Source organism: Bufo bufo, chromosome 2, assembly GCF_905171765.1.
Source record: "Bufo bufo chromosome 2, aBufBuf1.1, whole genome shotgun sequence".
Taxonomy (NCBI): Eukaryota; Metazoa; Chordata; class Amphibia; order Anura; family Bufonidae; genus Bufo; species Bufo bufo.
The window spans coordinates 151,702,545-151,718,367 of NC_053390.1; the positions used below are offsets into that span (position 1 = coordinate 151,702,545).

General features: G+C 45.9%; 1 protein-coding gene across 12 annotated transcripts in view; it reads left to right on the plus strand.

Annotated features, from left to right (window-relative positions):
- The window catches only part of PPIP5K2 (diphosphoinositol pentakisphosphate kinase 2), a 160,743-nt gene that overhangs the window by 78,064 nt on the left and 66,856 nt on the right, over positions 1-15,823 (plus strand). For all 12 annotated transcript variants that reach the window (XM_040421590.1, XM_040421591.1, XM_040421593.1 and 9 more), the window contains exons 16-20: positions 4,900-5,021; positions 5,314-5,496; positions 8,145-8,286; positions 8,928-9,151; positions 13,782-13,909. In XM_040421590.1, the coding sequence (XP_040277524.1) occupies positions 4,900-5,021; positions 5,314-5,496; positions 8,145-8,286; positions 8,928-9,151; positions 13,782-13,909 (799 nt within the window). The remainder of the gene's footprint in view (positions 1-4,899; positions 5,022-5,313; positions 5,497-8,144; positions 8,287-8,927; positions 9,152-13,781; positions 13,910-15,823) is intronic.

The window sequence follows — 15,823 nt, forward strand, 5'->3', positions numbered from 1 at the left end:
TTCACAGGTGGTCCTTGGCAACAGTCGGTACCGCTGGTGCCTGATATTCTCCATCTAGTGGTATATGGATACTGACACTGGATACTAGGGATACTCCCATATTGTATCCCTCTTTTCTTCATGCACTTATTGAAGACACAAAAATGTTGGCCTTTTGTGCTCTCAGGGGAGTCATCCAGCCTTATGTGTCCTAGAAACTCCCCATCCCCATGAGCCTCCACCGTTCAGGTCAGTCTCACTGCACAGAGTGCTGTGATCAAGATCCAGCAAGCAGAATATTCCACCGACTCCGGATGCTTCGTCCACCACTCATCCTTATCTAGGTGAGGGTGTTATGCTGGCACTCCGCAGTGACTACTACAAGTCTTCTCCTTCGCAGGGTAGTCTTCACGCTAGGGCTAGATGCTCCTAATCGCTGTAGCGGGACAGCCCCCCTCAGGTAGGGGTTCTACCCTGGTACTACTTCGGCAGTTGCTCCTGTTCAGCGCCCTTTTCAGGTGGAGGGTTTAAGGTTAGCTCTACTAACTGGGCCAGCTTGATACCAGGACTTCTACTGGATGTCCTCAGACCTTCCCCTCATGTCCACGCTGGCCTAGCATGCGGTAGCCCCTACCGCACGAGGGGTGTTGGAGTCACCATTACATGCTAAGGTTCCTACTGCATAGTTCTTTCGTCAGGCAACGGATTCCTCTAACACGGGAATTCAGTGACCTCGAAGGTATGGCCTACTCCTCAGCTGGAGTATGGCGTGAGCATTACTCTTGGGGCTTGTATGGCCTCCCTTCAGGCGGAGTATCGCATTACCACTAGATTCTGTAGAGCGCCAGTCTCACATGGGAATGGGCTTTAGTTCTGGCCTCTTTCTGGTTTACTACCAATAAGGGTCCGTGGCTCTGACAACTGTTGTCCTTCTGTCGTCGGCTTGGGCGTGGCGATGGTGTAGTTACCATGGCTGATCAGCACCTACCTTTTGAGTGCGTTCTACTGGGTAGCTCAGTCCCTACGGCACTCGTCAACACTAGATTGCCGTTCGAAGCGGGACTTGGATTCTAGTAGTCATACCGTAACGCCATTGGTGCTACCTCTCTTCAGATATCAGTAATGTTTACGTCACCGCAGGCCAATGGTGGTTGTTCTTTCACTGCTCATTCCAGGGGTGGACTGAGAGCCTTCCCAAGACGGGTAGAGCGGGTGCCTGTTACGACGTCCCCCGCTAGTAGGGGTTTTGTCCCTGGAATGGATCACACTTTTCTTTTCCGATCTCTCCTCGAGTTGGATAACGGATCTCTTCATCCTTCTGTCTAGCGGACCAGTAGCCATGGGTTGTACGGCTCTGGAAGCCCATCGCTATTTTGGATGCATTGGACGTTGTAATCAAACTTCACCCGGCAAGAGTATTTCTCTCATCTTTGTTCCACTCATCTGCCCTTCCAGACAGCGTTGCCGCTTGGTTAAAATTCGGTCACTGACGGGGCTTCCCATCACAGGTGGTGCTCACATTGGCTTTACTTTACCTTTCTCGCGTGGTGTTGATGCTTTGGCCGGCAGTGGGGCACGCCTGGCTCAGGCGTTTGTTTCTTCGTGATTCTCGGGCAGCCTCTCTCACTAGAAATCTCTCCACAAGCCTCTACGGCTTTAAGGGCGTTGGTCTACCGATATTCCGCTCCCTAGGGGGCGTTCTCTTGACCAGAGGTGAATCCTGCGGACTTGGCCTTTTTAGTTCTACTTCCACAGCTACGGCCAGGAGCCAGCTATTTTGTGGCGTTAATTTTTTATTTTTTATTTTTTCTCAGAGTTGGTACGCCTTCTGGTACGTACTTTTTTTCTTTAAGTATGAACATAGGGCAGTGTTCCGTCCAGGATCCTCTTTTTTTCGCAGAAGGTGGTTGTCTTTCCACGCCCTCACAGACATGGGCTTCTCTTCTTTCTCCCTCGCATTACACAGACCGAGCTCTCCATCAGCCATGTGATTTGGCCTCTGAGCTTCCTTGTCCTTGGCTAGCGCTTACAGCCGTACGGACTTCTACCAATTTTTATCCTTGGGTCGTTGTCGAGGCTGACGGCCTCCAAAGGATGTTTTCCAGATAGATCCGTTAGACAGTTGCTCAGGCATTCCGCCCTCCGGGTAAGGCAACGCCCAGCTGAGTCTTGGCCCACCCGACCAGCGGTCGGTGCTTCTCGGGTCCATCGCCTTCATGCAGTAGCTTCCCAGTGGGGAAGGCAATGTCTTACCGGGTGCCTTCCTAGGCACCGGCGGATACCGTTCCAGGCAGCAAAGGCTGCAGGCGGCAGCGAGTTACGCATCCTCAAAGGCGTTTTACTCCATGGGCATGTGATTTGTTCCCTCCCCGTGGACTGCTTTAGGACGTCCCACGGTCCTGTGTCCCCCAATGATACCAGCGAGAAAACTAGATTTTTGTGAAACTCACCTGTAAAATCTCTTTCTCGCGGGGTTCATTGGGGGACACAGCTCCCACCCAGTAATTTCTGTTTGCCGTGATTGTTGTTGGTTGCGGAGCCAGTATGGCCCCAGTTCTGGTTTGATCCGACTGGCGTTGACCAGTTGTTGTTTGTTTGGTTTTTTTCTCCTACTCCTATTGCTTGGGCACAAACTGATAACTCCTCCCCTGCAGGCTATACCCCCTCCAGCCTGGAGAGAGCATATCACTTTTCAGCCTAGTGTCGCCTCCTAGTGGCAGCAGCAAGCTATACCCACGGTCCTGTGTCCCCCAATGAACCCCGCGAGAAAGAGATTTTACAGGTGAGTTTCACAAAAATCTCGTTTTTTCAACCCATGGAGGTCTGGATTTGGAGTCACACTCAAAATTAAAGTGGAAAAACACACTACAGGCTGATCCAACTTTGATGTAATGTCCTTAAAACAAGTCAAAATGAGGCTCAGTAGTGTGTGTTGCCTCCACGTGCCTGTGTGACCTCCCTACAACGCCTGTGCATGCTCCTGATGAGGTGGTGGACAGTCTCCTGAGGGATCTCCTCCCAGACCTGGACTAAAGCATCTGCCTACTCCTGGACAGTCTGTGGTGCAACAGTCTGTTGGTGGATAGAGCGAGACATGATGTCCCAGATGTGCTCAATTTGATTCAGGTCTGGGGAACGGGCGGGCCAGTCCATAGCATCAATGTCTTCGTCTTGCAGGAACTGCTAACACACTCCAGCCACATGAGGTCTAGCATTGTCTTGCATTAGGAGGAACCCAGGGCCAACTGCACCAGCATATGGTCTCACAATGGGTCTGAGGATCTCATCTCGGTACCTAATGGCAGTCAGGCTACCTCTGGCGAGCACATGGAGGGCTGTGCGACCCTCTAAAGAAATGCCACCCCACACCATTACTGACCAATGCCAAACCGGTCATGCTGGAGGATGTTGCAGGCAGCAGAACGTTCTCCACGGCGTCTCAAGACTCTGTCACGTCTGTCACACATGTGCTCAGTGTGAACCTGCTTTTATCTGTGAAGAGCACAGGGCGCCAGTGGCGAATTTGCCAATCTTGGTGTTCTCTGGCAAATGCCAAACGTCCTGCACGGTGTTGGGCTGTAAGCACAACCCCCACCTGTGGATGTCGGGCCCTCATATCACCCTCATGGAGTTTGAGCAGACACATGCACATTTTGCAGGGCTCTGGCAGTGCTCCTCCTGTTCCTCCTTGCACAAAGGCGGAGGTAGCGGTCCTGCTGCTGGGTTGTTGCCCTCCTACGGCCTCCTCCACGTCTCCTGATGTACTGGCCTGTCTCCTGGTAGCGCCTCCATGCTCTGGACACTACGCTGACAGACACAGCAAACCTTCTTGCCGCAGCTCGCATTGATGTGCCATCCTGGATAAGCTGCACTACCTGAGCCACTTGTGTAGGTTGTAGACTCCATCTCATGCTACCACTAGAGTGAAAGCACCGCCAGCATTCAAAAGTGACCAAAACATCAGGAAGCATAGGAACTGAGAAGTGGTCTGTGGTTACCACCTGCAGAACCACTCCTTTATTGGGGGTGTCTTGCTAATTGCCTATAATTTCCACCTGTTGTCTATCCCATTTGCACAACAGCATGTGAAATCAAACTGTCCACTTAGGAAGCAACACTGAGTGACAGTTTGATTTCACAGAAGTGTGATTGACTTGGAGTTACATTGTGTTGTTTAAGTGTTCCCTTTATTTTTTTGAGCAGTGTATTTTTTTTCTTCACTGCACAGTCTGCCAGGGAATGATATCATGATATCACAGGGGAAGTAGGGGCTACACATATGGCCCATCAACTAAGATGAGCATACACAAGCGTTTTTACTTTTTTATTTTTAAAGGGGTTTTCCGACTTTTTTTTTTATACACATGACCTATCCTCTAGATCAGGGATGGCCAACCTGAGGCTCTCCAGCTGTTGCAAAACTACAACTCCCAGCATGCCCAAACGGACTACAGCATCAGCCTACAGCAGGGCATGGTGGGAGTTGTAGTTTTACAGGTTGGCCATCCCTGCTCTAGATAGCATCTGATTGGTAGGCATCTGACGAATCGGTTTTGAACTCCTCAGCCTTCTTGCAACTTACCCTAGGCAGTGACGTCACTTTCATTGTTCACGTGGCCTAGGCGCAGCTCAGTTCAACTCAATTACGGGGGGCTGAGCTGTGATATCAACAACAACCGCTACACAATGTCTGGCGCTGAGGAGGCAGTGGTCTTCTCAAACAGGGTAGGTCATCTGCATCAGATTGACAGGGGTCCAACACATACAAGATATTTTGATTCAGGATAGTTTTCTTGGGACCAGATAGGATCAAAATAGAGGTGAATATTGGGAGCTACAAGCAAGTTTTGTGTATTTTTTAGGTGTTTCCTGTAAGATGAATGTATGTTATAATGCTTTCTAACATATGCTATTTCCTAGGAGATTATGCTGGATTTCCTGGCTGTGGCCTTTTGAGGTTACACAGTACTTATCGACACGATCTTAAAATTTATGCATCAGATGAGGGAAGAGTCCAGATGACAGCTGCAGCATTTGCTAAAGTATGTTTGTCTATACACAATCCTATACAATGATTACATTTCTTTTCGGTTTGTGTATATGTACACATACCACCCAATATCTATACTGAAGGCCATTTTCAGTGGATCTGAAGATCGCTGCAGGTGTATGCTGCTCTATGGCTTGGCCATTACCAATAATGTTAGAAAGTATTTCTAGATTTGGGGATACCTGGGCAGATTAGTCAAGTCTCCAATATCTTGGCTCTGGTTCCTTCATTAGATAGTTTTTAACATGTGAAGCTGATTTATGATTGTGATCTTTCATGTGCAGGGTTTATTGGCACTGGAGGGAGAACTGACCCCAATACTTGTTCAGATGGTGAAGAGCGCAAATATGAATGGCTTGTTGGACAGTGACAGTGACTCTTTAAGTAGCTGTCAGCATCGAGTGAAAGCAAGGCTGCATGAGATTCTTCAGCGGGATCGTGATTTTAGTACTGAGGACTTTGAGAAGGTAACGCCAAAAAATAGTAGAGGTAGCCGTTCACAGGTTTCTTACCATCTATGTAACAGGGGTTGCCCAGCCTTATGGGCGTGTTTAACTAGCTCAAGGAGTGTGTTAAACCAAATGATAAAATCATACTGGCCTTCAGATTCTGCCATAGAAAACAGAAATACTTTCCCAAATAGTCTTCGTTGGAGATCCCAGAGAAGTTTTTCTGCACGCCCATGGCTCTATCAGATTTAGTTTTTTGTATCTTAAAGTGAAAGCATTAATACAGTCCTGATCAAAAGTTTAAGACCACTTGAAAAATGGCAAAACATCATATTTAGCATGGCTGGATCTTAACAAGGTTCCAAGTAGAGCTTCAACATGCAGCAAGAAGAAATGGGAGTGAGACAAAACATTTTTTGAGCATTGAATTCAATTCAATTTAATGAAAACAACGAATAAACTGAAACAGGCTGTTTTTCAGCTGATCAAAAGTTTAGGACCACACCTCCAAAAAAAAAACAGAAATCCAACTTCCAAACATGAACTCAGTAATGAGTAGCTCCGCCGATATTGTTGATCACTTCAAAAATTTGTTTCGGTATGCTTGATGCAAGCGTTTCCATGAGGTGAGTGGGAACATTTCTCCAAGTGGTGAAGACGGCCGCACGAAGGCCATCTACTGTCTGGAACTGTTGTCCATTTTTGTAAACTTCCCTTGTCATCCATCCCCAAAGGTTCTCAATTGGATTTAGATCAGGGGAACACGCAGGATGGGCCAAAATAGTGATGTTATTCTCCTGCAAGAAGTCCCTTGTCCTGCGGGCATTGTGTACTGTAGCGTTGTCCTGTTGAAAAACCCAGTCGTTACCACACAGACGAGGGCCCTCAGTCATGAGGAATGCTCTCTGCAACATCTGGACATAGCCAGCGGCCGTTTGACGCCCCTGCACTTCCTGAAGAGCCATTGTTCCACTGAAGGAAAAAGCAACCCAGACCATTATGGCGCCCCCTCCACTGTGGCGCGTAGAAAACATCTCAGGTGGAATCTGCTTGTCATGCCAGTAACGTTGGAAACAATCAGGACCATCAAGGATAAATTTTTTATCATCAGAGAATAAAACTTTCTTCCACCTTTTGAATGTCCCATGTTTGGTGCTCTCTTGCAAAGTCCAAACAAGCAGTTCTGTGGCGTTCAAGGAGACGAGGTCTTTGAAGAAGTTTTTTGTTTTTGAAGCCCTTCAGTCTCAGATGCCGTCTGATGGTTATGGGGCTGCAGTCAGCACCAGTAAGGGCCTTAATTTGGGTCAAGGATCGTCCAGTGTCTTGACGGACAGCCAATTGGATCCTCCGGCTCAGTGCTGGTGAAATTTTCTGGGGTCTTCCACTTGACTTTTTTGTTCCATAACCCTCAGGATCATTTAAGAAATTCCAAATGACTGTCTTACTGCGTCCCACCTCAGCAGCGATGGAGCGCTGTGAGAGACCCTGCTTATGCAGTTCAACAACCCGACCACGTTCAAAAAGGGAGAGTTTTTGCCTTTGCCATCACAACGTGTGACTACCTGACAGAAAATGACAATGAATCCACATCTTTGCACAGATTTGGCCTTTTAAAGGCATGTGGTCCTAAACTTTGGATCAGATGAAAAACAGCCTGTTTCAGTTTATTTGTTATTTTCAATTAATTGAATGCTCAAAAAAAGTTTTGTCTCACTCTCATTTCTTCTTGTTGCATGTTGAAGCTCTACTTGGAACCTTGTTAAGATCCAACAATGTAAAATATGATTTTTCAAGTGGTCTTAAACTTTTGATCAGGACTGTATGGCCAATATGAGTTCCGCCTGGTGGTATGTTAACATCTATTTAAGTGTACCGCTAATTTCAGAAAATTTTCATAGTGATGTCATAAGTGCTCATCAGTTGGGAGTCTCGGTACTGAGATCACCACCGTTTGCTAAAATGTAAGCAAGGGGCAAGAGCGCTCAAGCAGTATATGACATATATATATATATTTTCTATGAGCCTGAGCATAGCCAAACACAACCGATGGGGCAGAGCGCTCAGCTGAGTGCTTCTGCCCCCTCCCCACTGAATACATCTTGTCACTATGACATGTTAGTAGTTTTGAGAACTTAGTAGTACAGTTTAATTTGACCACCACAGCAATGATACAGCGGGCAGTTGTTAGCTTAGACAGTTTTAAACAGCCTGTCACATCACTGCTGCTTCATAGGAATATTCCCTTATGTTCCCGTGATCTGACAATGCCACAAGGCATATAAGAGGTTAAATTTTTCAGATTGCCATTAGGATATAAACATTTGGTTAAAGCACACAACCCTATGTATTTTGCGGCTTGCAAACCGCGGTTCTGGAAAATACGGGTACTGGCTGTGCACATCCTGCAATTGCACAATTCTACCTATTCTTGTCTTCAAAACAGACAAGAATAGGATATGTTCTATATTTTGCGGAAGAGCCGCACTGATGCGGACAGCAGATGGATAACATCCTTATGGCGTCCACATTTTTTGCAGCCCAAAGAAACTATCAGGCCCGCATGCGATCTGCAAAAAAAAATGTGCATCGGATGCAGACTGAAAACACGGTCGTGTGCATGAGGCCTAAATATATAAGTAATAATTTATCTATTTTCTTCCAATCAGCTCACTCCTACTGGAAGCATTTCCCAGATTAAATCAATGCAGATTATAAAGAATCCAGTTAAGACTTGTGACAAAGTTTACTCCCTAATTCAGAGCCTGACATCACAGATCCGGCAAAGAATGGAAGACCCAAAATACGCAGGTAAAAAAAGCTTAAGGCACCCATACACATTGGTGTATTGTCGGCAGGAGCGGCCAGCCAGCTAATTTGTATTTTGGAGCGGCCAGCCAGCTCCCAACTCTCCCGCAGCAGAGGATGTTGGGGAAGAGAAGGATCGGGCATGAGATAAGCTGCCGGCAGAGGTGTCTGGCAGTGGCTTTCTCCTCTCTCTCCATTGAAAACACATACACACCTGAGTAAACTGAGCTTGAATGTGTATTGGAGAGTCGGGGGGAATTGGCTGTGAGCTGAACAGAAGTTGGGCAGACTACTATTGAAGGCATCTGGGCACCTTTAGAATCTGTCACTTTCAGAATGATGTGCTTTAAAAATACCATGTTTCCGAGCCGTGAGGTTTGCATGGTAATTAGTAGTAGCTACTAAACATCCATCTGTTTGTTGGGTGTAATATTCCTGCTTGATTGTGATCTATCAATCATGTTAATGGCTTCTAAGCTCATGAATGACAAATGTTTTTAGATTTTGTCCTCTCCGCCTTTTGCCAGAAATATATCCATTTCATAATGAGCACTTGAATAATTACCTCTCTTCTTTTTTTTATATTTTTTTTTCTTTATGGAAAACGCTTTACTCTTGGTTTATTGCTCTCTTCCCCTTCTCAGATATTCAGCTTTATCACAGCGAGACCCTGGAACTGATGCTGCGCAGATGGTGCAAATTGGAAAAGGATTTCAAGACAAAAAATGGAAGATATGACATCAGCAAAATTCCTGATATTTATGATTGCATCAAGTATGATGTGCAGCATAACAGCTCACTGAAGCTGGAGAACATGATGGAACTGTACAGGCTTTCCAAGGCACTAGCTGATATAGTAATTCCTCAGGTAACTTTTATATTCAGCTACACATAAGTATTTTTGTGTGAAAATGACTTAAAGAGGACCTGTCAAAAAATGCAGTACAATCTGACCGCACCATGTTGTAGAGCAGAAGAAGCCGAGCAGATTGATATATATTTTTGTGGGAAAAGATTCAGTAAAACCTATAATTTGTACGTTTTTATAGGTCTGCATTTTCCACCTCCTGTGAACAGCTATCTGTACAGGAGGGAGGAGTTATCGGTGATGGTGTGTAGAGAGAGCTGTCAGTCACTGATAACTCCTCCTTCCTGTACCAATAGCTTTTCACAGCGCTGCAGATGTAAATGTAAAAATTATAAGTTCTACTAAATCTTTTCCAGCAAAAATATATATCAATCCGCTCAGCTTCTCCTGCTCTGTAACATGGTGCTTTCAGATTGCATTGCAGTTTTTGGTGACAGGTCCTCTTTAAAGTTAATCTGTCGTGGAATGTGCTTTCAGATCTGTGGGCAGCATGTGAGGGTGGTATTGCACTGCCCGATCGATCGGCCCTTGTTTGCTCCAGCCTGATTACTCAGGCCAGTGCAGACTTTGAATGCAGGTGGAACGATTGCTACCACAGTCGTTCCTCCCTCATTCTCCAATAGATGATCGGCAGCACATCCCGATTACATAGGGAGATGTGCTGCCGATAAGGCTCTATTCACACGTCCGTAGTGTGTTTTGCGGGCCCGCAAAACACTGACACCGGCAATTTTGCGGACCGCACATCGCCGGCACTAGTAGAATATGTCTATTCTTGTCCGCAATTGTGGACAAGAATAGGACATGTTCTATTTTTTCCGGGAACGGAAATGCGGACGTGTGAATGGAGCCTAATCGGGCATCTTTTATCCTGTTGAAAGATGTTAATCAAAATGATTGGCTGCTAGTTTACATGAGCCAATTACTGGGAGCGAGCATTCGTATTTCTGATAATCAGATTTTAACAAGAACCTTTCACCAGATTTCCTCTATTAAATGAAGATGGTAAGGTGTATTAGTCCTGTAGACAATGCTAAGGGCTTGTTCGCACGAGCGTGTGAAGTCCTGTGCTGTGGACCGCAAATTGCGGTCCACAATGCACGGGCACCTTCCGTGGGGCAGCCGCATGGGGATCGCAGACCCATTCACTTGAATGGGTCCGCGATCCGTCCGTTCCGCAAAAAGACAGAGCAAGTTTTATCTTTTTGCGGTGCAGAGGCACGGAACGTAACCCCAGAAAGCACTCCGTAGTGTTCCGTTCCGTGCTTCCATGCCACACTGTTCCGCATCTCCGGATTTGCGGACCCATTGTAGTGAATGGGTCCGCATCCGTGATGCGGAATGCACACGGAGCGGCGCCCGTGTATTGCGAATCCGCAAATGCGGTCCGCAATACGGCAACAGGCAGCACACGTTCGTGTGAATGAGTCCTGTAACAAATCTCCTAGCACCCCGACTGGGTACCTCCGTTGATAGGTGCTCCTAGTGCTTCCAGAGGTCCCCAAGCACTCCACTCCACTTGACACCTTAAGCGCTGCAGACCCCACAAACCGCCGAAGCTTGGTTGAGGTCTCACCGTCTCCTACCCACCCTGGACCTACGACAAGTCTCCAGTGGGTGAACCTCTCCTAAATCCAGAGAGCAGGAACAGCTCTTACAAGAGCTAGTAGTTATAGCCAGGGGAGTATAGCAAATCTTCAGCGTATAGCAATCCCCCAGTGTTGATCAGTTACCCAAACACCAGCCTCAACATGATGAAGGGTAAAACAGGAACTCTTTATTTGAACACACAAGCATTGATTTATACACATTTTCCAACAAGGTTCACTCTGGGTTGATGCAATCATCACAGGCAGGAGAATACACAATGTCTTCTGTCCTGGAGACAACCGAGACGTAATTCAATTATCTCTCAGGACAAAGGACATCGCCAATACACACAGAGAGACAATGTAACAGACCTCACTACTTCGTGTATACAATGTCCCACCCTTTTCAATACACATAGTCATTTAACATCCCAAAATGGCACGAATTAGACCAGGGGTTCAAGTTAGTACAAGTCCTTTGTGAACAAAGGAAGCCTGGCTGATGAGAGGGCCCATAATCCTAGGGCAAGAGGCTGGTAGCCAGGCCCCTCCAAAACCCAGTGGCGAGGTTGGTTTCGCCACAAGCCCTAAGGGTTATGTTTTATAAATGTTTTGCATGCTCTTCAGTCATTTACAAGTTAAAGCTACTATCTAGTTGGGTGTTCACCTGCCATTTATTTTCCTCAGTCTGTTCCTTGCCTGCTTTTTAGCTCAGCTCCATTAGGGCAGAGGTGTGATCTATGACTACAGTCTATCTACAGTACTTATAGTGAGTACGGGTTAGTCTGAGACACGCCTCCTGCCTCATCATTGGCTTAGGCTGCTGCTCCCCCCCCCCCCCCCCCCCCTTCCCCGCTTCGTCAGATTGGCTGCTGTGTGTGACACCATCTCACATGCCGGTCAGGATGTTGGATGTTACGGTATGGAGACCTGATTTCTGTTACAGCAAGAGCAGAATGATTTATAAAGTACAGACTTCTATATCACCAGTGAGAAAAGATGATTATCAGGTAACGACCGGGCTTGTGCTGAACAGAACGACCCTAAGGGTGGCCCTAGACGTTAGCCTAAAGTTCATCAAAACAGGCTTTTTTTCAACCAAAACAGCAGTTTATCATCAGTCGGCTAAAATGATCAATGGTTCGTTTTCCCCCAAAAACTGCCATTATTTATGTTTAGTAGTCACTAGTCCATGAAAGAACATTACTTGAAAGAGCATTTCCACCAAGATTGTTTGTTCAGCCGGTGTCAATGACTAGGTAGTCTGAACTGTAATGGCCGATTTGCACTAAAATGTGTATGGCTAATTGGGAGAACCATCGTTCATCAGACGATCAAGCTTTAAACAATTCATCAACCTGCTATAAATGTATCTAATGTGTATGAACACTTTAAAGGGGTTGTTCAGAATATATATTTTTTTAAACCTTCCCCCCTTCTAGAAGTACCTTTTAAGTACCCGACACTGTTCACTGCACTTCTGATCTCCAACTGTCAAATTCCAGACAGACGGGGTCACGTGTGGTGCAGCCAGTGACTGGCCTCAGCGGTGAAGTGTCCCCAATTGGCACGTCGCTGCTGGGTCATGTCCTACATGGGGACAAGTCACCACTGAGACCAGTCGTTGGCTGCAGCAGTACACATGACCCCATCCGTGCTGAAGTTGACAGGCAGGAACTGGAAGTTCAGTAAAGCTTGGGAGCTGGAACAGAGTAGCAGGTAAATGTAGATCTCTTCACGAGAACCAATCACTGGGGCTAAGGGTATTTAATAAAAAAAAAAAAAAATTATAATATATATATAGTACAGACCAAAAGTTTGGACACACCTTCTCATTCAAAGAGTTTTCTTTATTTTCATGACTATGAAAATTGTAGATTCACACTGAAGGCATATTCTAGGTTCTTCAAAGTAGCCACCTTTTGCTTTGATTACTGCTTTGCACACTCTTGGCATTCTCTTGATGAGCTTCAAGAGGTAGTCCCCTGAAATGCTTTTCACTTCACAGGTGTGCCCTGTCAGGTTTAATAAGTGGGATTTCTTGCCTTATAAATGGGGTTGGGACCATCAGTGGTGTTGAGGAGAAGTCAGGTGGATACACAGCTGATAGTCCTACTGAATAGACTGTTAGAATTTGTATTATGGCAAGAAAATAGCAGCTAAGTAAAGAAAAACGAGTGGCCATCATTACTTTAAGAAATGGTCAGTCAGTCAGCCGAAAAATTGGGAAAACTTTGAAAGTAAGGGCTATTTGACCATGAAGCAGAGTGATGGGGTGCTGCGCCAGATGACCTGGCCTCCACAGTCACCGGACCTGAACCCAATCGAGATGGTTTGGGGTGAGCTGGACCGCAGAGTGAAGTCAAAAGGGCCAACAAGTGCTAAGCTTCAAGACTGTTGGAAGACCATTTCAGGGGACTACCTCTTGAAGCTCATGAAGGGAATGCCAAGAGTGTGCAAAGCAGTAATCAAAGCAAAAGGTGGCTACTTTGAAGAACCTAGAATATGACATATTTTCAGTTGTTTCACACTTGTTTGTTATGTATATAATTCCACATGTGTTAACTCATAGTTTTGATGCCTTCATAGTCATGAAAATAAAGAAAACTGAATGAGCAGGTGTGTCCAAACTTTTGGTCTGTACATACACACACACACACACACCCCGTTTTGGCTTGTTTGGCATTTTTTATCTGCCTGTATTTCCTTGAACAGGATTGAAGCACACAAATCTAAATTTCTCAAATAAAGAGGTACAGTAACCCTAAAATTGTTGAAGACTTGCACTCACTGTGGTTATTTCATAGGGAAAATGTGGTGGCTTGTTCTTGTCAAGAGGCCGTTCATTTTTTAAAAGAATGCAAATGTCAATGATCTCTTTGACCACAAGCAGATATGTTAATAAATAGGGAAGAATTAATACAGAAAGTATGTTAGAAAGCTGCCAAACTTTTGCGTTCTACAGAGAGTTGGTTTTATTTACATGAAACTGGAACATCCCTTTACAATATTTTATTTTTTCTTTACTCTTTGCAATTTAGGAGTATGGAATATCCAAAGCAGAAAAGCTAGAGATTGCCAAAGGTTATTGCACACCCCTTGTGCGGAAGATACGCTCTGATCTCCAGAGAACTCAGGATGATGACACTGTAAATAAGCTACATCCGCTGTAAGGAGCTGCATTAGTTCTGTATCCATTGGGTTCTTCTTTCTTTTTTTTTTTTATCCATATTAATTTTTTTTTTAATCGTATGGCCCATCTAACATGCTATGCTTATTATAGATGTCTATCAATAATTACAACATATAAATGGCCTGCAATCATACTCGCCAGTCAGCTCCTGTGCCCATGGGCTGCAAGATGGCAGCGACCACTTGCTCTTGCTTTAGTTTTGCTTCTTTTCTGCGCAGGCACAGAATGGAAAGTGGACAAATATGGCACATGCGCAGATTCAGACAGCAGAACCTTCTGAATTTGCGCCAGATGCGTCCATTTGCTGTTCAGCTACTGCACGGAATAGAAGGTAACCAGGAACAGCCAGAGGAAACAGTTGCTACCATCTTGCGGCACATGGACGTGAAGGATGACTGGTGAGTATGTTTACGTCACTGACACTGGGCAGCCGGGGGCATCCATTAGAAAAGCTAGAGGACAGTATAAAGTCATCTGTGGTTGTATGAACCTCTTTAAGTTACCCGCATAGAAAGGAATGATGGCCTCTCACTGGCAGACCCACCTGGATTTGTTTGTATCCTATCCAACCCCACAAGAAACATCTTGCATGCAGTCATTACAGAAATATATTGTGCAATGTCATCCCTTAGATGGTGGCATTGAATATGGAGTCATCCCCTGCACCTCGGCCCTCACAGAGTACATGCGTAGTATCACTATAGGCTTGTACTGGAATGAAATCAGAACTAATCTCCCTATAGTCCTCATTACCACATTGCATTTTAGTCCACGTGTCATGAGATTTCACCACCATAATGTTTTCCCATTTCACCACCATGACTGCAAGATAGGAGATTGACCCCTGACCTCTGTAGAGGCAGGAAAACAGAAAGGTTAAATTTCCCCCGCCCCCCACCCTCTCCAGTGTTTTCCTGCCCCTATAGTGGACAGGTCAGAGAAAGGCCTCTCTGGTCGTCAGGGAGGTGAAGCTGGATCTAATACCTGGGCAGCGTGGAATCATCGGTGGCAGGAGCCTCCCTTGACTCAGGAATCGCTGCGAAGAACTCCCCTGCTCACCAGTGGTATGATTCCAAAGCTGGGCAGGGGAGAGAATGCGGACCTCGCATCTGTTCATCGGATGCCTGTGTCCGGCGCAGATTGCGCTCGCTCGTCTTTCTTTCCTCTGGTGAGGATAAGCAGACTTGAGCCTGAGTCCTGCACATGATGGCGGCGTCTGTTGTCACTTCCGGTGACATAATGACGCAGAGGGGCGTTCCGGAAGTGTGTTTCACCGGCGGCAATTTTAAAAATGCAGGAAGCCATGGTGGATTCTGATCTGAGGTCTGAGGATCACGTCCACAGAGATGTTGGCACCTCAGCAGCCTAGAGAGCTGGACACTCCTGCATCGGTGACTGTAAGTCCCCACATGGGAAAACACTAACTGCATACTATGTATAGTATGGGAGCTTACATAAGAGAAAATGTTCTTAGATTATACACTCTGTTAAACAGAGGGGTATATTGGCTGATTGTTCCTCTCTTCTCAATAGGGTGCCAAGGAGGTGCAAAAAAGACCCAAAAAGAGTGTTAAGTGCATCTCATGTTTCAAAAAACTTCCTGAGCATTATTCTAAAAAATTGTGCAAGGAATGTATTTCAGACGTTGTGAGAGGAACAAACATCAATGATGGAGGGACTTAGAACAGTAATTTGTGATGAAGTTAAATCCTCCCTGACTTTACTAAAAGACGCCAGTCCGGGTCCCCTTCCTCCAAAGAGACAGAAAATTGCGGTCCCTTCCTCTTCCGAATTCAAGGCGGAGGGAGGACGACTACCCCCTTTCTGAAGGGGAGATTGTAGAGGACGCAAAAAAATTCTACTTCTCTTCTGAGGAAATGGCGGACCTAC